This window comes from Tachyglossus aculeatus, chromosome 19 (assembly GCF_015852505.1).
Source record: "Tachyglossus aculeatus isolate mTacAcu1 chromosome 19, mTacAcu1.pri, whole genome shotgun sequence".
NCBI lineage: Eukaryota > Metazoa > Chordata > Mammalia > Monotremata > Tachyglossidae > Tachyglossus > Tachyglossus aculeatus.
Window position 1 is genome coordinate 18371645 of NC_052084.1, and position 21737 is coordinate 18393381.

The 21737-nt window shown below is 52.5% G+C and overlaps 1 protein-coding gene across 6 annotated transcripts in view; it reads right to left on the bottom strand.

Annotated features, from left to right (window-relative positions):
• The window catches only part of MOCS1 (molybdenum cofactor synthesis 1), a 135523-nt gene that overhangs the window by 7714 nt on the left and 106072 nt on the right, over nt 1-21737 (bottom strand). For 2 of the 6 annotated variants that reach the window (XM_038761276.1, XM_038761273.1), the window contains exons 1-4: nt 21359-21492; nt 6660-6795; nt 4998-5165; nt 3924-4088 (exon numbers count right to left, since the gene is read on the bottom strand). In XM_038761276.1, the coding sequence (XP_038617204.1) occupies nt 3924-4088; nt 4998-5154 (322 nt within the window). In that variant the 5' untranslated portion in view covers nt 5155-5165; nt 6660-6795; nt 21359-21492. Of the gene's footprint in view, nt 1-3923; nt 4089-4997; nt 5166-6659; nt 6796-18590; nt 18604-21358; nt 21493-21737 lie in introns of those variants that run through there. The other 4 variants (XM_038761275.1, XM_038761279.1, XM_038761278.1 and 1 more) reach the window with 3 other exon arrangements.

A 21737-nucleotide genomic window follows, 5' to 3' on the forward strand; every position in this document is an offset into this window, starting at 1 on the left:
GAGGAGAGGGCCGCCTCCCCTCGGCTATCGCGGGCATGCGGGAGGCGAACTGGGCAGGGTGGGTAGGGCCCTGCATGGGATGCCTGGAGGGAAAGCACTGGACGGTGTATGGATCTCCCGTCCTCGGTGCCCGGCGGGGAAAGCTTGGGGGCTTGGAGGGAAGGGATTTGGAGTTGCGGACCTTCCTCATCGTCCCCAGGCAAGGCAGGCCTTCCCAGATTGAGCCCCCCTTTTCCTCTGCTCCTCCTCCCCTCCCCATCACCCCCACTCCCTCCCTCCGCTCTACCCCCTCCCTGCCCCACAGCACTTGTGCATATTTGTACCTATTTATTACTCTATTTTATTACTCATTCAATCATATTCATTGAGCGCTTACTGTGTGCACAGCACTGTACTAAGCGCTTGGAAAGTACAAGTTGGCAACATATAGAGACGGTCCCTACCCAACAGTGGGCTCACATTCTAGAAGGGGGAGCCAGAGAACAAAAGAAAACATATTAACATATGTTTTAACATAACATATGTTAATATGTTATAACATAACATAACATTAACATATGTATTAACATATATATTAACAAAATAAAATAGAATAAATATGTACAAATAAAATAAATGGAGTAATAAATACGTACAAACATATATACATATATACAGGTGAAGAGAAAGGGAAGGAGGTAAGGCGGGGGGGATGGGGAGAGGAAGGAGGGGGCTCAGTCTGGGAAGGCCTCCTGGAGGAGGTGCGCTTTCAGTAGGGCCTTGAAGGGAGGAAGAGGGATAGCTTGGCGGATGTATTAATGATTAATGAAGTGTACGTATCTATAATTCTACTTATCTATTTTGATGCTATTGATGCCTGTCTACTAGTTTTGTTGCCTGTCTCCCCCTTCTAGACTGTGAGCCCGCTGTTGAGTAGGGACCATCTCTATATGTTACCGACTGGTACTTCCCAAGCGCTTAGTACAGTGCTCTGCACACAGTACGCGCTCAATAAATACGATTGATTGATTGATTGGGTAGGGATCATCTCTACCTGTTGACGAACTGTACTTTCCAAGCGCTTAGTACGGTGCTCCGCGCACAGTAAGCGCTCAAGGAATACGGCTGAATGAGTGGATGAATGAAAGGCAGGATGGAGACTGGACCGTCCAGGGACTCCTGGCTCCCTCCTCGGGCCAGCATCCCCATCTCGTGGCTACCAGAAATACTACAGCCTGGGCACTGACCGTACTTATTGAGCACCTACTGTGTGCCGAGCACTGTACTAAGCACACGGGAGAGTACACCGTAACAACCGGTAAGCACAACGAGTCTAGAGGACACGATGCAATAACCTCTCCCGATTCCAAGCTCTCAGTGCTTGGCACCTAGTAATAATAATAATAATGGCATTTATTAAGCGCTTACTATGTGCAAAGCACTTTTAGACCGTGAGCCCACTGTTGGGTAGGGACTGTCTCTATATGTTGCCAATTTGTACTTCCCAAGCGCTTAGTACAGTGCTCTGCACATAGTTAGCGCTCAATAAATACGATTGATGATGATGATGATGTTCTAAGCGCTGGGGAGGTTACAGGGGGATCAGGTTGTCCCACGGGGGGGCTCACAGTCTTAATCCTCATTTTACAGATGAGGCCCAGAGAAGTGACGTGACTTGCCCAAAGTCACACGGCTGACAAGTGGCGGAGCCTGAATTTGAATCTATGACCTCTGACTCCAAAGGCCGTGCTGTTTCCACTGAGCCACGCTGCTTCTCTTTAAGTAAGCACTTAAGTACCATCATCATCATTTATTGAGCAATCAATCAATCAATCAATCGTATTTATTGAGCGCTTACTGTGTGCAGAGCACTTGGGAAGTACAAGTTGGCAACATATAGAGACAGTCCCTACCCAACAGTGGGCTCACAGTCTAAAAGGGAGAGACAGAGAACAAAACCAAACAAACAAAATAAAATAAATAGAATAGATATGTACAAGTAAAATAAATAAATAGAGTAATAAATATGTACAAACATATATACATATATACAGGTGCTGTGGGGAAGGGAAGGAGGTAAGATGGGGGGGATGGAGAGGGAGAGGAGCACTTACTGTGTGCTGAGCACTGTACTAAGCGCGTGGGAGAGTATAACAACACAACAGAGTTGGTAGGCACAATGAGCTTACAGTCTAGAGGACGTGATACAATATCCTCTCACTCATTCAGTCGTATTTATTGAGCACTTACTGTGTGCAGAGCACTGTACAAAGCACTTGGGAAGCACAAGTTGGCAACATATAGAGACGGTCCCTACCCAACAGTGGGCTCACAGTCTAGCCTCTCCTGATTCCATGCTCTCAATCATATTTATTGAGAACTTACTATGTACAGAGCACTGTTCTAAGCGCATGGGATGGTATAATGCAACAGAGCTGGCAGGAACATTCCCTGCTCACAGCAAGTTTACAGCTGTGATACACGACACAGAAGACTTTCCCGATTCAAAGTTCTCAATCAATCATATTTATTTAGCGCTTACTGTGTGCAGAGCCCTGTATAAGCTATTAAAATGTGACTTTGGAGATACGGGAGTTCGAACCCAGGGCTTCCCCTTCTAGACTGTGAGCCCGTTGTTGGGAACGGACCGTCTCTATATGTTGCCAACCTGTACTTCCCAAGCGCTTAGTAGAGTGCTCTGCACACAGTAAGCGCTCAACAAATACGACAATGAATGAATGAACAAGGCAAGCGCTCTACCACTGAGTTACAGCCCCAAGTTTGGGGGGTTCAGTACTTCCACTCCAACAAACAGCCTTCTCACTCCTCTAGACTGCAAACTCATTGTGGCAGGGAATGTGTCTGTTTATTGTTATATTGTACTCTTCCAAGCGCTTAGTACAGTGCTCTGCACACGGTAAGTGCTCAATAAATACGATTGACTGACTCCTCTCGGCTCTCTCCCTCCCTCCAACCCCGACATAGCACCCCAGGAGAGAGGGGAGGCAAGAGCCGGGTGTGGAATAAACCACCCTTGTCTCCTTAGCTGCCTGTCCTCAGGTTGGGAAGCCAGTTGGCAGGGGTGGAGTAAGGAATCCATGCCTTGAAATTCCTGACTCAGGGTAAATCCCAAATGCCCACCCATGAAAAACCGGTCCTGGGAGCCCTGCCAGCCCGGGAGTTTCTATCTAATCCCCTGATCTGGGAACCAGATATATACACAGAAACGGTGAGTGGCTTGCGAAAGACCCGTGGGACAGGAAATCGCAGGGAGCAGAGCCAATAAAGTCACTCCACAGGCACTGGTTGGTGCCGTTTGGACTGTGAGCCCACTGTTGGGTAGGGACTGTCTCTATATGTTGCCACCTTGTACTTCCCAAGCACTTAGTACAGTGCTCTGCACACAGTAAGTGCTCAATAAATACGATTGATTGATTGATTGGTGAGGAGATTAGGAGAGAGCACTTGGAGACCCTCTCCCAGGCAGCTTCGTGCCCTCGCTGGTTGCCCCAGCAGGACACAGACTCTACAGTCTGTGAGAAGCAGCGAGGCCTAACGGTTAGAGCAAAGGTCTGGGAATCAGAAGGCCCAGGGAGCCACCGGAGTCATTTCACTTCTCTGTGCCTCAACTGCCTCACCTGCAAAGTGGGGATTCAGACAGTGAGCCCCATGTGGGCTAGGGACTTGATTAGATTTTATCTACTTCAGGGCTTAGAACAGCGCTTGACAAACAGAGAGTGCTTAGCATCATCATCACCATCATCAATTGTATTTATTGAGCGCTTACTGTGTGCACAGCACTGTACTAAGCGCTTGGGAAGTACAAATTGGCAACATGTAGAGACAGTCCCTACCCAACAGTGGGCTCACAGTCTAAAAGGGGGAGACAAAACCAAATATACTAACAAAATAAAATAAATAGCAAGAGCCAGGAAGAAACAGACCTTTCCTGCGGACGATGAACTCGAACTTGGCGGGCACCAGCGTGTCCAGGCTGACGTTGAGGGCGTCCAGCCCAGCCTCCTGAAGCCGAGGCAGCATCCGGGCCAGGTTGATGCCGTTGGTGGTGACCGCGAGGGTCTTCAGTCCAGGCAGCTGGCGCAGCTGAGCTGGGGGCAAAAACACACAGAGAGAAGGATCGTGTCTTCCCGTCCTTTCCTAAGTGCTCGACAGAGCGAGTCGGTCAGTCGGTCGTATTTACTGAGTGCTTACTGTGTGCAGGGCACTGTACTGAGGGCTTGGGAGAGGACAACGGAACAATATAACAGACACAATCGCTGCCCACAATAAGCTTCCAGTCTAGCAGGGGGAGATCAGTGAATGATCTCTCGACAGGAAGCTTGTGGGTGGGGAACGTGTCCTATCTACTCAGCTGTACTGAACTCTCCCAAGTGCTTAGAACAGTGCTCTGTGCACAGTAAGCACTCAATAAATACGACTAACCGAATGAAGGAATCGTGGGAGGCCGGGGCCGGTGAGTGGCAGGGTTTTGCTACACTGGAGAGCCTCATTTGTTCCCGGGTCTGAGGGTGGGTGAGCTGGAACCCACCCCCGCCAGCTGCTGCTTCCCAGTTTAAGCTCTGGGGTTGCTGGGGGCTGTTGGCTGGGAGGGCAGAGGTGAGAAAACTCTACCTCCCTACGTCTAACTGAAATCCTCCACGCTGCAGCTTACATCCACCTCACCCTGTTTCCAGTGGAAATGACAAACAGCTGCCCGGAGTCTGACTCCCCCTCTACGGTGCAAGCTCGTGTGGGGAGGGAATGTGTCTATTATGTGTCTACTATATTCTAGTCTCTCCCAGTGTGTCTCACTGTACACGGTGAGCGCTCAATTAATACGACTGACTAGGTTTCTACCTTCCATAGGCCAAAAGCCCCAGTTCTCGGGCTCGAGTTGACAGGATGGAGCCCAGGGAGGGGGCAGAGACTGGATCCCCACAAGATCTGCCGCCTGAGGTCCTCCGTCCCTAGGAGCCCAGCGTTCTGCAGAGAGTGGGTCCACCGGCCTGGGGACTCACCCACAATGTCCACCACATCGGGCCGGATCAAGGGCTCGCCTCCAGTGAGCCGGATCTTGTCCACCCCTTCCTGGACAAACAGCCGGGCCAGGCGCAGGATCTCCGGCGTGGTCAGCAGGTCCGCCTTGGGGGTCAGAGGGACACCCTCCTCGGGCATGCAGTACTGACCTGGGGGTGGGGTGGGGGAGAAAATGTGGAACAGGGTGAGGGGCAGTACTGGACTTCTTCAGTCCTGCCCCAACCCAGACCCGCCAGATTACGGGAGAACCAGGATTGGCAGGGAATATGTCTTTTATATTGTACCCTCCCAGGTGCTTAGTACAGTGCTCTGCACACAGTAAGCACTCAAGAAAGAGAAGCACAGTGGATAGAGCACCAGCCTGGGAGTCAGAAAGTCATGGGTTCTAATCCTGGCTCCTCCACTTGCCTGTTGGGTGACCTTAGGCAAGTCACTTCACTTCTCTGGGCCTCAGTTACCTCAGCTGGAAAATGGGGATTGAGACTGTGAGCCCCATTTGGGATAAGGAACTGTGTCCAACCTGATTTGCTTGTGACCAACCCAGAGCTTAGTTCAGTGCCTGCCACACAGTAAATGCTTAACAGATACCATCATTATTATTACTAAATATGATTGAATGAATGAACGAATGAATGACTGTGGCCAGGTTCCACATGGGCAGAGAGCTGGGCCCGAAGGCACAAGTAATAATACTGTTAATCATAATAATACTAATAATTGTGGTATTTGTTAAGCGCTTATTATGTGTCAAGCACTGGGGTTGATACAAGATAATCGGGTGGGACACAGTCTCTATCCCCCATAGGGCTCACAGTCTCCACCCCCATTTTACAGATGAGGGAACTGAGGCATAAAGAAGTGAAGTGACTAGACCGGGATCACCCAACAGACGAGTGGCGGAGCCGGGACTAGAACCCAGGTCCTTCTGACTCTCAGGCCTGGGCTCTATCCACGAGGCCGTGCTATTTATTGGTTGGGCCCCAGAACCCAATCCGACTCTGGATTTCTGGAAAGCTAATCCGCCTCTGTGGGGAGATGAGACCAAATTATCTCCCCACTGGCCAGCGGGGCCCAATGGGCCTTGGTGTTTTGGCTTGGCCGCATGTGAGCATGTGCTTGGGTGTTCGGGGAAGGCAGAGGGGTTTTCTGCATGCCGCTACCTGTCCCTTGTGGGGTCTAGGTGCCGGTCCACCTTTAGCTGTGAGATCGGGGAGCCCCAGATGAAGCAGTGTGGCCGAGTGGATGGAGTCTGGGCCTGGGACTAAGGAGGACCTGGGTTCCCACCCCGCCTCCGCCACTTGTCAGCTGTGTGACTTTGGGCAAGTCACATCACTTCTCTGTGGGGATGAAGACAGTGAGCCCTCGGTGTGTCAGAGACTGTGACCAACCTGATTAGGCTGTATCTACCTCAGGCCTTAGAACAGTAACGGCACATAGTGAGCGCTTAACATATACCATTAAGAAAAAAGCGAACGGCTGTGGGAGGGGATGGGGTGGGGGGTGGGAGCAGAACTCTGGGAAGACAGGTCCACGTCCAGGGCTTTGTCCTCAAGGAATAAGGATCCCCCAGGTCCACACCCGAACCCCTGAGGCCGTCGGTGTGTCCGTCCTGTCTCCCCGGCTGGGCCTGGGGACCGACTTACACCTGAGGTTGCACCTCTCTGTCAGCGAGATGCGCAGGTAGGTGTGCTGGCGGCCAAAGCTGTCCGTCAGGAACAGGGAGGCGGGGGCGGCGGTCTCCTTCAGGAAGCCCAGCTGGCTCTCTTGGGGCTGCTCCTGCGGAGATGAGGGAAAGAAAAGAAAGACAGGATGACGGGGCTTCGCGCTTTGGGGAGGACGGGTTTCTTCCAGCTCCTCACCCCTAAATGCTGGCCGGATTCACCGCCGTTGATTGAGGCCAGGGTCAATCTTCTTTCTCCACTCGGGAAACAGCAGGGTTTAGTGGATTAAGCATGGGCCTGGGCGTCAGGAAGACCTGGGTTCTACTCCCAGCTCTCCCATTTGTCTGCTGTGTGACCTTGGGAAAGTCACCTCACTTCTCTGGGCCTCAGTTACCTCATCTGTAAAACCGGGATTGAAACTGTGAGCACCATGGGGGACAGGGACTGCGACCACCCTGATTTGCTTGTATCCACCCCAGGGCTTAGTACAGTGCCTGGCACATAGTAAGTACTTAAGAAATACCATAATTATTATTATACTGTTGATAGATTACTACTATTACTCCTGCTACTATAACCGGTATTAAGCATTCACTACAGCCTAGGCACTGGGGAGCGTACAAGGTTATCAGATAGGATCCCTGTCCTAAACAGAATCTCTCAGACATTCTATTTTATCCAGATTTTACAGAAGAGGAAACTGAGGCCCAGAACTCAAGTGACTTGTCCAAGGTCACACGCAGGCTAATAACAGAATGGATACAAAAACCTGGGACTCCAGTCTTCCAGGCTTGTGGCTCTCTTTCTGTTAGGCCATGTTTGAGGCCTTTTTTTCCTTTCTCTTTCTCTCTCTCTCTCCTCAGAAGGGCGGGGTCGGGGATAGGGAATGTTGGCAGAATTAGGCAATGGGCCCTGTGAGCCAAGGTTATGAGTCGGTCTGGGATTGCTTAGTATAGTGCCCTGCCCAGAGTAAGCACTCAATAAATACCACTAATTGATTGTTTAGAGGACGAAGGTGATTTGATAGCAGGCAGTAGGTCATAAAGTACAACTGATAATCATCAAGATCTCTACCAGAAGCTTACAATGTGCTAACACTACCCTAAGAGCTGGTGGAGATACAACACAATCAGTTCAGACTGGGTTCAATCTAAGGGAAAGGGAGAACATGTGATGAATTTCTAGAAAACAGAGGCACCGAGAAGTCCCGCGACTTACTCAAGGCCACGGAGTGGGAAAGTGGCACAGCTGGAATTAGAACCCTGGTCTCCTGACTCCTCATCCCGTGCTCTTACCACTAGGCCACAGTGCCCTGGGGGATACCCCGATGGCCTCCATTTCCACAGGACACAGACTGGAGGAAACAGCCTCAAACTGCAGCCGGAAGGACTTACGTTAGACAAGAGAAAGAACTACCAGATAGTGTGAGGTGTGAGTCTGGTGAACTGGTGGCAGAGAACGGAAGGAATAGGAGAGATTGCCCCTGAGTCTGACCTCGGACAACCCCAGGCTCCACCACCTTAAAAATGAGCAGTGAGATGGGCAAAGAGCCTTCTTACGGTGCGCCCAGGCCTGGGGCAACTGGGATTGATACAAGGGAATCAGGTTGGACGCAGTCCCTGTCCCGCACGGGGCTTCCACTCTAAGTAGGAGGGAGAAAAGTTGTCCCCATTGAGCTCATTGTGGGCAGAAAATGTGTCTGTTTATAATAATAATAATGATGATGGCATTTATTAAGCACTTACTACGTGCAAAGCACTGTTCTAAACGCTGGGGTAGATACAAGGTAATCGGGTTGTCCCACGTGGGGCTCACAGTCTTCATCCCCATTTTACAGATAACTGAGGCACAGAGAAGGTAAGTGACTTGCCCAGAGTCACCCAGCTGACAAGTGGCAGAGCCGGGATTGGAACCCACGACCTCTGACTCCAAAGCCCGGGCTCTTTCCACTGAGCCACGCTGCTTCTCCACGCTGTTTATGGTTATACTGTACTCTCCCAAGCGCTTAGTACAGTCCTTAGCACACAGTAAGCACTCAGTAAATACAACTGAATGAATGAATAAATGAGCCACCCTGCTTACTGTCCTCCTGGAGGAGAAGGCCAGTAGCTTCTCATAATAGGGTGCTAATGACTTTATAACTTTCTCCTTGGAGAAAGTAGGACTCTCCGGAGCAGGTGAGCGTGAAGCTGATAAGCCCACACCTGCCCAGGACCTGGAGACAGGAGACAGACTGGCAGTTGAAGGAATAATTTTTGCTGAAGGGCCAAAATAATCAAAGGGCTCTGGCTCTGGACTATGACCCAACTATCCAAGTCCTGGCGAGGCCTTCTCAGACCCTCTGATCTTTCTCTTTCTCTAGAGAATGAGGTCATTTTAGGAAGGGTCTGCTTAGTACAGTGCCCTGCGCTTAGTGGATACTCAATAAAAAACTATTAATCAATCAATCAGTACACTATGTAAGTGCTCAACAAATACCACTGATTGAAAGCAGCATGGGCTAGTGGATAGAGCACAGGCCTGGGGGTCGGAAGGACCGGGGTTCTAATCCTGGCTCCGCCACTTGTCTGCTTCTTGGTGCCTCGGTTACCTCATCTGGAAAATGGGGATTAAGACTGAGCCTCATGTGGGACACTGACTGTGTCCAACCCTGTTTATCTTATATCTACACTAGCACTCAGTACGGTGCCTGGAACGTAGTAAGCAATTAACAAATACCCTAAAAAAGACTCTCCAATCCCTCTCGTTCTATAACTTCTCATTTTCCCTTGCTTCCAGGGTATCATCATCAATCGTATTTATTGAGCGCTATGTGCAGAGCACTGTACTAAGCGCTTGGGAAGTACAAATTGGCAACATATAGAGACAGTCCCTACCCAACAGTGGGCTCACAGTCTAAAAGGGGGAGACAGAGAACAAAACCAAACATACTAACAAAATAAAATAAATCGAATAGATATGTACAAATAAATTAAATAAATAGAGTAAAAAAATATGTACAAACATATATACATATATCCAGGTGCTGTGGGGAAGGGAGGGAGGTAAGATGGGGGGATGGAGAGGGGGACGAGGGGAAGAGGAAGGAAGGGGCTCAGTCTGGGAAGGCCTCCTGGAGGAGGTGAGCTCTCAGCAGGGCCTTGAAGGGAGGAAGAGAGCTAGCTTGGCGGATGGGCAGAGGGAGGGCATTCCAGGCCCGGGGGATGACGTGGGCCGGGGGTCGATGGCGGGACAGGCGAGAGCGAGGTACGGTGAGGAGATTAGCGGTGGAGGAGCGGAGGGTGCAGGCTGGGCTGTAGAAGGAGAGAAGGGAGGTGAGGTAGGAGGGGGCGAGGTGATGGACAGCCTTGAAGCCCAGGGTGAGGAGTTTCTGCTTGATGCGCAGATTGATTGGAAGCCACTGGAGATTTTTGAGGAGGGGAGTGATATGCCCAGAGCGTTTCTGGACAAAGATAATCTGGGCAGCAGCATGAAGTATGGATTGAAGTGGAGAGAGACACGAGGATGGGAGATCAGAGAGAAGGCTGATGCAGTAGTCCAGACGGGATAGGATGAGAGCTTGAATGAGCAGGGTAGCGGTTGGGATGGAGAGGAAAGGGCGGATCTTGGCAATGTTGTGGAGCTGAGACCGGCAGGTTTTGGTCACGGCTTGGATGTGAGGGGTGAATGAGAGAGCGGAGTCGAGGATGACACCAAGGTTGCGGGCTTGTGAGACGGGAAGGATGGTAGTGCCGTCAACAGAGATGGGAAAGTCAGGGAGAGGGCAAGGTTTGGGAGGGAAGACAAGGAGTTCAGTCTTCGACATGTTGAGCTTTAGGTGGCGGGCAGCCATCCAAATGGAGATGTCCTGAAGGCAGGAGGAGATGCGAGCCTGGAGAGAGGGGGAGAGAGCAAGGGCAGAGATGTAGATCTGGGTGTCATCAGCGTAGAGATGATAGTTGAAGCCGTGGGAGCGAATGAGGTCACCAAGGGAGTGCGTGTAGATCGAGAACAGAAGGGGACCAAGCACTGAACCTTGAGGAACCCCCACAGTGAGAGAATGGGAGGGGGAGGAGGAGCCTGCAAAAGAGACTGAGAAAGAACGACCGGAGAGGTAAGAGGAGAACCAGGAGAGGACGGAGTATGTGAAGCCAAGGTCAGATAGCGTGTTGAGGAGAAGGGGGTGGTCCACAGTGTCAAAGGCAGCTGAGAGGTCGAGGAGGATTAGGACAGAGTAGGAGCCGTTGGATTTGGCAAGCAGGAGGTCATTGGTGACCTTTGAGAGGGCAGTTTCCGTGGAATGTAGGGGACGGAAGCCAGACTGGAGGGGGTCGAGGAGAGAGTTGTTATTGAGGAATTCTAGGCAGTGAGTGTAAACAACTCGTTCAAGTATCGAGTGCATCGTGTGTATCGCCACATGGCTGTTCCCCACCCTCCCCCCCTTCATCTACTCTCTTGGGTCCTGTAAGACCATCGGTTTCCTCATCTGTAAGATGGGAATACGATGTGTGCCCTCCCTCCCTGACTTTCTCCCCATCTTCCCTGATTCAGAAGCTCATCACCAGGGTGCCATCTTTGACTGCTTACTACTTTCTTCTACCTCCCACCTTCAGTCCATTGCTAAATCCTGCCACTTTCCACATGGGCAGGGAACTCGCCTACCTGTTCCGTTATACTGGAGTCTCCCAAGTGCTCAGTACTGCGCTCTCCACAAAGCTCCACCACCCACCTGCTGTGTGACCTGGGGAAAGTCACTTAACTTCTCTGTGCCTCAGTTCCCTTATCTGTAAAATGGGGATTAAAACTGTGAGCCCGACATGGCACAGGAACTATGTCCGACCCGATTACCTTGGATCTATCACAGTGCTTAGAACAGTTCCTGGCACATTGTCAGTATTAGTATTGGCAGTAGTAAGCGCTCAATGTGACTGATTGATTTTTTTTTCTCCACAATAACCTCCTTTCTTCCTACCCAAAATTGCCACCCGCCCGGGTTCTCAGCTCTTGCCCGGATGTCCATGTCAGCCTCTTCAGTCAAAAGTACACTCCGCCACCCGCACTGCCTTTCTCTCTCTGGCCTGCACATTTGCCTCTCCCCAGACTCAGTTGCACGCTGTGCCCGCTTCTCACTTCTCCCGCACCTGACCCCCCGTTCACGGCTTTCCCCCTGGAACTCCACCCCCCTTCAAATCAAGTTCTCCAGTCAGTGGGTCAGTCGTATTTATTGAGCGCTTACTGTGTACACAGCACTGTACTAAGCACTACAACAAAAAACAGACAGGTTCCCTGCCCACAACGAGCTTTCAGTCTAGAGGCCCCAAGGCCCTCCTGAAATCCGACCTATTCCAGCAAGGGTTTCTCATTTTAAATAAAAGAAATTGTGACACTTGCTCAGCGCTTACTATGTGCCAAATGTTGTTCTAAATGCTGTGGTAGAAACGAGATAATCGGCTTGGACATAGTCCCTCCCCAGCAAGAGACTCAGCGTAAGGAGGAGGGAGGTGAGGTATTGAGTCCCCATTTTATAGAACAGGAAACTGAGGTCCAGAGAAGTTAAGTGATTTACCCAAGGTCAACCAGCCGGCAAGTGGCAGAGCTGGGATTGAAACCCAGTTGCACCAGACCATGTCACCCCAAACGACCTTAGTTTATACCGCTGTCCTCTGTACTTACCTCAATCTACATACTTGATTCTTCTGTTCACCTATTCATCTTTCCTTATCCTTGTTATTCCCAGTTGCATCTTCAAATTTCTCCTTTTGCTCCCATTAACCATAATCAGATAGTCAAACCTATTTATTGAGCACTTACTGTGTGCAGAACACTGAACTACCCAGTGGTATTTAATGAGTGCTTACTGTGAGCAGGTCACTGTGCTAAGAGCTTGAGAGACTACAATACAACCATAAACAAATTCCCTGTTCACAATGAGTTTTTCAATCTAGAGGAGAAGAAAGACGTGAATACAAATAAACAAATTACAGATAGGTACATGAGTGCTATGGAGCTGGGAGTGAGGGATGAATAAGAGGAGCAAGTCAGGGCGACAGCAAAAGGGAGGGGGAGAAGAGGAAAGGAGGGCTTAGTCAGGGAAGGCCTCTTGGAGGAGATGGGCCTTCAGTAAGGCTTTGATGGCAGGCAGAGTCATTGTCTGTCAGTTTTGAGGAAGGATGTTCTGGACCAGAGGCAAGATGTGGGCAAGAGTAGGATATAAAAGACGTGGTGGACACATTCCTTGCCCACAAGGAGCTTACGGTCCAGAGGGGATACAGCATAGTTGGTACATAGCTCTGACAATGCTCACACTCCATACATTGTACTGCTGTCTGGCCACAATACTGTCTGCCCCCAAGACTCAACATCTAAAACTGGGAGGACGGACCCCTCGGGAAAAATGGGGAAGCAGGATTTCAAAATAACAGGCTAAAAACCCCCCAACTGAAAAACAAGGAGAGAGCCCGTTGCTGGTGAGGGTGGGCTTCCTTGTGATCCAGGCCGCTGTTCCTCAGAGCAGGTCCCGCACTCCCCGGCTCATGTGGACCGAGCTTGTGGTCCACTCTGACCCCCGTCTTTTCTCTGCTGCCCGCCTGCGGTCTGCCCTGCCCCAGCTTGCGTTTGTGCCCCTGTCTTCCCACTCCCCGAGGGCTGGACTCTTTCCTGTGGATTTCACCTGCTTTAATCTACCCCAGACATTCGGTTCAGTTATGCCACTTTTGGACGTGAGCCGGTCTCGGGGTTCCGGGGGTGAGTCGGGGAGGGCTCTTCCTCCAAAGACTCTTCCCCCTGCCAGGGAAGAAGGGAGATGAACAAGAGCCTGGTACAATTTTGGGTACAGCCACGCCTCTCCTCCTCAATCATATCCTGTCTCGGGGCATCAAGCACTACGTACAGTGCTCTGCACATAGTAAGTGCTCAGTGGGGTATTGAATAGAGCACAGACCTTGGAGTCAGAAGGTCGGGGTTCTAATCCCGGCTCTGCCACTTGTCTTCTGTGTGACCCTGGGCTAGCCACTTTACTTCTCTCATTGCCTCAGTTACCTCACCTGTAAAATGGGGATTAATAATAATAATAATAATAATAATAATAATGTTGGCATTTGTTAAGTGCTTACTATGTGCAAAGGACTGTTCTAAGCACTGGGGGGATACATGGTGATCAGGGTGTCCCACATGGGGCTCAAAGTCTTAATCCCCATTTTACAGATGAGGCAACTGAGGCTCAGAGAAGTTAAGTGACTTGCCCAAGGTCACACAGCAGACATGTGGTGGAGTTGGGATTCGAACCCATGACCTCTGACTCCAAAGCCTGTGCTCTTTCCACTGAGCTACGCTGTCCCACATGGGACAGGGACTGTGTCCAACCCAATGTCCTTGTATCCACCCCAGTGCTTAATGCAGTGCCTGGCACATAGTAAGTGCTTAGTAGCACAGTTCTTATCATTAAATGCCACTGACTGCATACTCGCCCTCCATAGTCCCAGGAAGCAGGAGGATGGTAGGCTGCCCTTCTTCACCGATGGAGAAACTGAGGCAGAGAAGTTGCTCGAGACAGAAGGTAAGTCAGCCCCTGGGAGGGAACCGAACCCTCAAACTCAGGATTGAAGCCAGGCTGACTTCCCACTCAGAGAACCCAGATCGGCCTGAAGGAAGGAATTGGGCACAGAGAGGATTGTGAAATTGCAAGGACTTTTTGTTTTCTGCCCTCCGTTGGATTTGGGGTGTTTTCCCCTGCAAACCACCTCTCCCTCCCGCCTCGGTTTTGCTCCTTGGGCTTCCGAGGCCCAAGGCCAACCAGCAGCTGCTGCCTTTGGAGGGGGCAGGCTGGGGGGGTGGGCAGGGGAGGAGCAGAGGGTGAAATCTGCAGAGCCAACAAGAAGCAGGTGGCTGCTAGGGCCAAGCCGGGTGAATCAGCAGAAAAGGAGGAGACCGAGGCGATGGGAGGGTGGTGTTGGGCGGAGGGGGGTCTGAATCCTGCTGAGGAGGAAGAAGAAGTGGGCAGAGGGAGGAGGAAGGAGAAGGAAGGACGGCAGAGGGAAGAGGAAGGAGAGGGGGAAGAGGAGGGAGAAGGTCTGGGGGTGTGGAGGGGGTGGACAGAGGATAGGGTTTGAGCTCATGTTTCGGTGCTGAAGGTTCTGAGGCCTTTATCTGTGCTTACTGGGCCTCGCTCCCCCCAGATAATCCCCAAAGTGGCCTCCCCTTTCAGTTGAAACCACCCCAGGGTGGGAGGGCGGGCATGTGTGGCAACTGACTGATCTCCAGGAAAAGCTGGCAATCCGGTTCTTTCGGGCGAGAGCCGCCCCAGCCCCAGGGTGGTGATGGTGGGCCCTGCCCACGGAGTGGGTCCTGTCCCCGAGCTGGGGTGGGGAGATGGGTTCCGCCAGTCTTGTCCTTCCCCTGGCTAGCCCCGAGGGTCTCAAAGACAAGACAAAAAGCGGCCGTGACAAGGCCCTTAGATCGGAGCGGATGGGGCTGGGCCGTGGGAGAAGGCAGTGTGGCCTGGTAGGGAATAACACGGCAGCCGGGAGACCCAAATTCTAATCCCGCTTCTGTCAGCGGTCCCTGCTGGGGGACCTTGGGCAGGTCACGTAACCTCTTTCTGGGCCTCAGTTTCTTCATTTGCAAAATGGGGTTGGGAGACCTTGCTCTTCCATCCTTTTAAGGACTGTGTTTACCAACTCTACTACCTGGCACATGGTTAGGCACTTAACAAATACCATTTAAAAACAAATAAACAAATTGAATTCCAGAGGGCAGCGGACCAGCTTTGGCCCACTGGATTGTTTTCCCTCTCGGAGGATTTCCCGGATGGCCCACCCACAAGGGATGCCGGGAAATTCTGCCCAGCTGGGCTTGCCGGGACTGAGGCAAGGCTGGGGGAGGGAAGGGGTGGGGGCAGGAGGAGATGTGGGGTGCAGAGTTGGCAGAGTCTCGACCACGGGATGGATCCAAGGAAGCAGCTGCCTCCCGAGAGGGGAACTGTCCCGAGTCGGGGAGGGGGGGCAGAGGAGGACACAGCTGGGCCGGAAGGTGGGAAGCGGACGCGAGATCGAGGAAGTTCCAGTCTTGCAAGAGTGAAAGCGAAAAGACGACGAAGCCTCTGGTTGCAAACTGTGAAAGCAGGAGGCCTAGCTGGGGCAACAAATTGGGCGGGATCAGGTCTTCCAAATCTACAGTGCCGTCTCAGGCGCTCAGTACAGTGCTCGGCACACAGTATACAGTAAATGCCATCAACTGATTGAGCCCCCAAGTAAGCTGGCATCGGAGGGGCCGGGGCTCAGGGCAGCATACCAGGGGGCCAGAGGGGAGCCCTCCCCACTGCCTCCAGGCTGGTGGATGGCAGGTGGGGGGTGAGAAGCAGCGTGGCCTAGTGGACAGAGCACAGACCTGGAATCAGAGAACCTGGGTTCTAATCCTGACTCCACCACTTGTTGGCCATGTGACCTTGGGCAAATCATTTTCCTTCTCTGTGCCTCAGTTACCTCATCTGTAAAATGGGGATTGAGACCGTGAGCCCTATGTGGGACAGGGTCTGAGTCCAACCTGATTATACTGTATCTACCCCAGTGCTTAGTACAGTGTCTGGCACATAATACGTGCTTAACAAATATGACAATTACTATTATCATTATTGATATTATTAGGGCATACAAGAGAGATGCCCCCCTTTTTTTCCCTCCCCATCCCTTTCTGGAGAGGAGGTAAGACAACTGCCTGACATTGAGCATGGCTCAATGGAAAGAGCACGGGCTTGAGAGTCAGATGTCATGGGTTCAAATCCTGGCTCTGCCAATTGTCAGCTGTGTGACTTTGGGCAAATCACTTAACGTCTCTGTGCCTCAGCTACCTCATCTGTAAAATGGGGGTGAAGACTGTGAGCCCCATGTGGGGCAATCTGATCACCTTGTATCCTCTGCAGCGCTTAGAACAGTACTTTGCATATAGTGAGCACTTAAATGCCATCATCATCATCTCATATGTTGCCAACTTGTACTTCCCAAGCGCTTAGTACAGTGCTCTGCATACAGTAAGCGCTCAATACAATTGAATGAATGAATGAATCGCATCAACCAGAAAGTTCTTCCTCTTGTCTAGCTGAATCTCTACTACTTCTATTTCAGTTGTCCGTGGACGTGGGGAACTTCACACAATTATTCAGCATCCTTCAGTCTTCCCTTCTCCAGGCTAGACACCCCAGATTCCTTTCTCTTTAGCTCAATGGGAGACCCTATCCAAAGTGCTTAGTACAGTGCTCTGCACACAGTAAGCACTCAATAAATACGACTGATTGATTGACTCCAGCAGGTGCTCATAATAACAATAACTGTGGCTTTTGTTAAGCTCTTGCAGAGCGCTGTACTAAGACCTGAGGGGGATGCAAGCAAACAGAGTTGGATATAGCCCCCGTCCCACGTGGGGCTCACAGTCTCAAGCGCTTAGTACCGTGCTCAAGCGCTTAGTACAGTGCTCAAGCGCTTAGTACGGTGCTCTGCATATAGTAAGCGCTCAATAAATATGATTGATGATGATGATGATGATGACGGGGGAACTGAGGCCCAGAGAAGTGAAGTGACTTGCCCCAAGTGCCACAGCAGGCATGTGCAGAGCCAGGATTAGAACCCATGACCCTGGGGTCATCGATCCCAGCTTTGATCACCATCCCCTCCCTCCATGGTACCTGCAGCCCCCCTCGAGACCCTTCCCACCACATCTCACAGATTAATTACTGGAAATCCTGGATTGACTCCCCTCCTTCCTCCTGCCTCACCTGGGAATTGGTTCCCAGTCTCTCCTAGGATAACCTGTTGGCCCAGGCTCAGACTCCTCCCTTTGGGGGTGTCAGCTCCCCTCTCCGCACCCCTGCTGTGGGTTCCAGGCAGGACGGCACCTGCACATCTCTCCTTTCACTGTCCTGTCCTGCCCTGACCCCCGGCCGCGGGGGTCCCGTGAACTAGCCCAGACAGGGGAGAAACCAGACAAGGCAAGCATTCATTCATTCATTCATTCACTCATTCAATCAGATTTATTGAGCGCTTACTGTGTGAAAAGCACCGTAGTAATAATAATAATGATATTTGTTAAGTGCTTGCCAGACCATGTACTAATCGCTGGGGTGGATACGAGCAAATCAAGGTGGACACAGTTGCTGTCCTATAGGGCTCAGAGTCCTGATCCCTATTTTACAGATGAGATATCTGAGGCACAGAGAAGTGAAATGACTGGCCCATAGTCACACAGCAGACAAGTGGCAGAGCAGGGATTAGAACCCATGACCTTCTGATTCCCAAGCACAGGCTCTATCTATCACTATGCTGTGAGAGCTTGGGAGAATACAATATAACAATAAAAACCGGTGGGGACTCTGGGGACTCTGGCCTCTGGGGGTGGGCTGAAACAGAGGATGAAGGCCCAGAGAACAATAACTGTGGTATTTTTTAAGCGCCTATTATATGCTAAGGACTGTACAAACCCCTGGGGCAGATACAAAGCAATCAGACTCCACATGGTTCTCCCAGTCTAGGTGGGAGGGAGAACAAGTTGTTAAGCGATTACTTTGTGTCAAGCACATGGGTAGATAAAAATTAATCAGGTTGGATACAGTCCCTGTTCATCATCATCATCATCAATCGTATTTATTGAGTGCTTACTGTGTGCAGGGCACTGTACTAAGCGCTTGTATGACCCAACGGAAAAAGCACGCGCCTGGGAGTCAGAGGACCTGAATTCTAATCCCGGCTCTGCCAGTTGCTTGTTTGTGACCCTGGGCAAGTCGCTTAATTTCTCTGACCCTCAGTTTCCTCAACATTAAAATGGGGATTAAATCCTCCTACTCAGACTGTGAGCGCCAAGTGAGACAGGGACTGTATCCAACCTGATTAATTTTTATCTACCCACGTCCTTGACACAAAGTAATCGCTTAACAAACACCATACTGACATGGAGAAGCACGCGTGGTTTAGCGGATCGAGCCCGGGGCTGGGAGTCAGAAGGACCTGGGTTCTAATTCCGGCACCACCACAGGTCTGCTGGGTGACCTTGGGCAAATCGTTTAACTTCTCTGTGCCTCGGTTACCTCATCTGCAAAAAATGGGGATTAAGAGTGTGAGACCCACGTGGGACAGGGGCTGTGCCCAACTTGATGAACTTGTATCAACCCGTGCTTAAGTGCTCAACAAGTACCATTATCATTATTATTATTATTATAATCACCATGTTTATTCCCAGAAATGCCTAAAGCAGAAACCCGGGCCTTGAGCAGGCCTGGGGCTCGGGGCAAGGCAGGGCATAGAGGGCATCTGGGGTGATCTCTTCTCTTGCCAAAATCCACCTCCGAACTTTGCCCCAGCACATCCCTTCAGCTCTGCCCTCCTGGCACTGTGGAGGATTGGCACTATGGGAACGGGCATGAGCTTGGAAGGGGTACAGAAGGAAGCCGGGCCGGCGGGGGACCGGCCAGTGCATAAGGACCGTGCAAAGAAAGTGCAATGATTGCCCCTCTCCTCCTGGGCAGAGTCCTCCCCTCCGGAAAGTTAACAGGAGTAAAGAGCTGAGGAGGCTAAGGCAGGGGCTGGGGCAGATGTTAGGGGTAGGATCCTGGGGCTGGAGCTAAGGAAAGGAGCTGGGGGCCAAAGTTAGGGGTCAGGGGAAGTTAGGGAGAGAGGCTGAGGGGAGGGCCAAGAGTTAAAGATAGCAGGGGCAGAGGTCAGGGGCAGAGGCCTGGGTATAGAAGTTGGAGACCGTGGGCAGAAAGAGGGGTCAGAAGCTAGGGACAGAGGGCAGAAGGAGGGGGCAAAATTAGGGATAGAGGGCGGGGGGGAGAGAAGTTAGAGACTGGAGGGCAAAGGTCAGAAAGTAGGGGAAGAAGTCAAGATCAGGGGTCTGGGGCAGATGCAGAGGTCAGGGACAGAAGTTAGAGACAGAGGGCAGATGGAGGGGGCAGAAGTTAGGATCGGGGGCCTGGGGCAGAAGTTGGAGACAGAGGGCAGATGAAGGGGGCAGAAGTTAGGATCGGGGGCCTGGGGCAGAAGTAGAGGTCAGGGGCAGAAGTTAGAGGCAGGGAATAGGGCGCAGAAGTCAGGGATAGAGGGCAGGGGCAGAAGTTAGAGACAGAGGGCACAGGGAGGGGGCAGAAGTTAGGATCAGTGGCCAGGGGCAGAAGCAGAAGTCATATAGTGGCCAGGGGCAGAAGAAGAAGTCAGAGGGCAGAAGTCAGGATCAGGGGTCTGGGGTAGAAGCAGAGGTAAGAGGGCAGGGGCCGAAGTTAGGGATAGAGGGCAGAGGGTGGGGACAGAAGTTAGGATCAGGGGCCCGAGGGGTAGAAGCAGAGGTCAGAGGGCAGGGGCAGAAGTTAGGAGCAGGGGCCTGGGTGCAGAAGTTAGAGATACAGGGCAGAGGACAGGGGCAGGAGTTTGGAGCAGGGGCCTGGGTGCAGAAGTTAGCGATACAGGGCAGAGGATGGGGGCAGAAGTTAGGGATAGAGGGCAGGGGAAAAAATTAGAGGGCAGAGAGCAAGGACAGAAGTTAGGGAAAGAGGTCAGAGGGTGGGGGCAGAAGTTAGGATCAGGGGCCTGGGGCAGAAGCAGTGGTCAGAGGGAGGGGGCAGAAGTTAGGGATAGAGGGCAGAGGGAGGGGCAGAAATAAGGGATAGAGGGCAGAAGTTAGGGACAGAGGGCAGAGGGAGGGGGCAGAAGTTAGGGATAGAGGGCAGAGGGTGGGGGCAGAAGTTGGGGATAGAGGGCAAAGGGTGGGGGCAGGAGTTAGGGATAAAGAGCAGAGGGTAGGGGCTGGAGTTAGGGATAGAGGGCAGAGGGAGGGGGCAGATGTTAGGGATGGAGGGCAGAGGATGGGCGCAGGAGTTAGGGATAAAGGGGAGAGTGCGGGGCCGAAGTTAGGGATAGAGGTCCCAGGATGGGGCAGAAGTTAGGAATAGAGGTCCCAGGGAGGGGGCAGAAGTTAGGGATAGAGGTCCGAGGGACGGGGCAGAAGTTAGGGACAGAGGTCAGAGGGTGGGGGCAGGAGTTAGGGACAAAGGGCAGAGGGTGGAGGCAGGAGTTAGGGACAGAGGGCAGAGGGTGGGGGCAAGAGTTAGGGACAGAGGGCAGAGGGTGGGGGCAGGAGTTGGGGATAGAGGACAGAGGGAGGGAACAGAAGTTGGGGATAGAGGTCCGAGGGAGTGGGCTGGAGTTAGGGATAGAAGGCAGAGGGAGGGAGTAGAAGTTAGGGATAGAGGGCAGAGGGAGGGGGCAGAAGTTGGGGATAGAGGGCAGAGGGAGGGAGCAGAAGTTGGGGATAGAGGGCAGAGGGAGGGGGCAGAAGTTGGGGATAGAGGGCAGAGGGAGGGAGCAGAAGTTAGGGATAGAGGGCAGAGGGAGGGGGCAGAAGTTGGGGAGAGAGGGCAGAGGGAGGGGGCAGAAGTTGGGGAGAGAGGGCAGAGGGAGGGGGCAGAAGTTGGGGAGAGAGGGCAGAGGGAGGGGGCAGAAGTTAAGGATAGAGGGCAGAGGGAGGGGGCAGAAGTTAGGGATAGAGGGCAGAGGGAGGGGGCAGAAGTTAGGGATAGAGGGCAGAGGGTGGGAGCAGAAGTTAGGGACAGAGGTCCGAGGGAGGGGGCAGAAGTTGGGGAGAGAGGTCCGAGGGACGGGGGCAGAAGTTCCGGGCCTTAGGGTGAGGGGTGTCCGGCCGGAGTGTCCCCGTTGTCGCCTACCTGGGGGGGGTCCGTGTCGGGCCTCGGGGCGTCGGGCTCTGCCCAGCGGGGCCCCGGAGCTGCAGCAGCGGCAGTGGCGGCGGCGGCGGTGTTGGGCCCGGACCAGGGACCTTAGCAGGCTGAACACCCGCACCGCCATGGCCACGGGGGGGACACCGGGACACGGGGGGACACGGGGGACACACCACCACCACGGGGACCCGCGGCGACCTCCTCCTCCTCCTCCTCCTCCTCCTCCTGCCCGCCGCCCGCGCCGCTCACTGGGGCCGGCGAGCCACGGGACGAGGGGTGGGGGGGTAGGGGATGGGGATGGGAGGGGGGAGGGGGCGGGGCCGGGGCCGGGCCGCCACAGCCAATCGGCTGCCGGCAGGCCGCGCGGCACG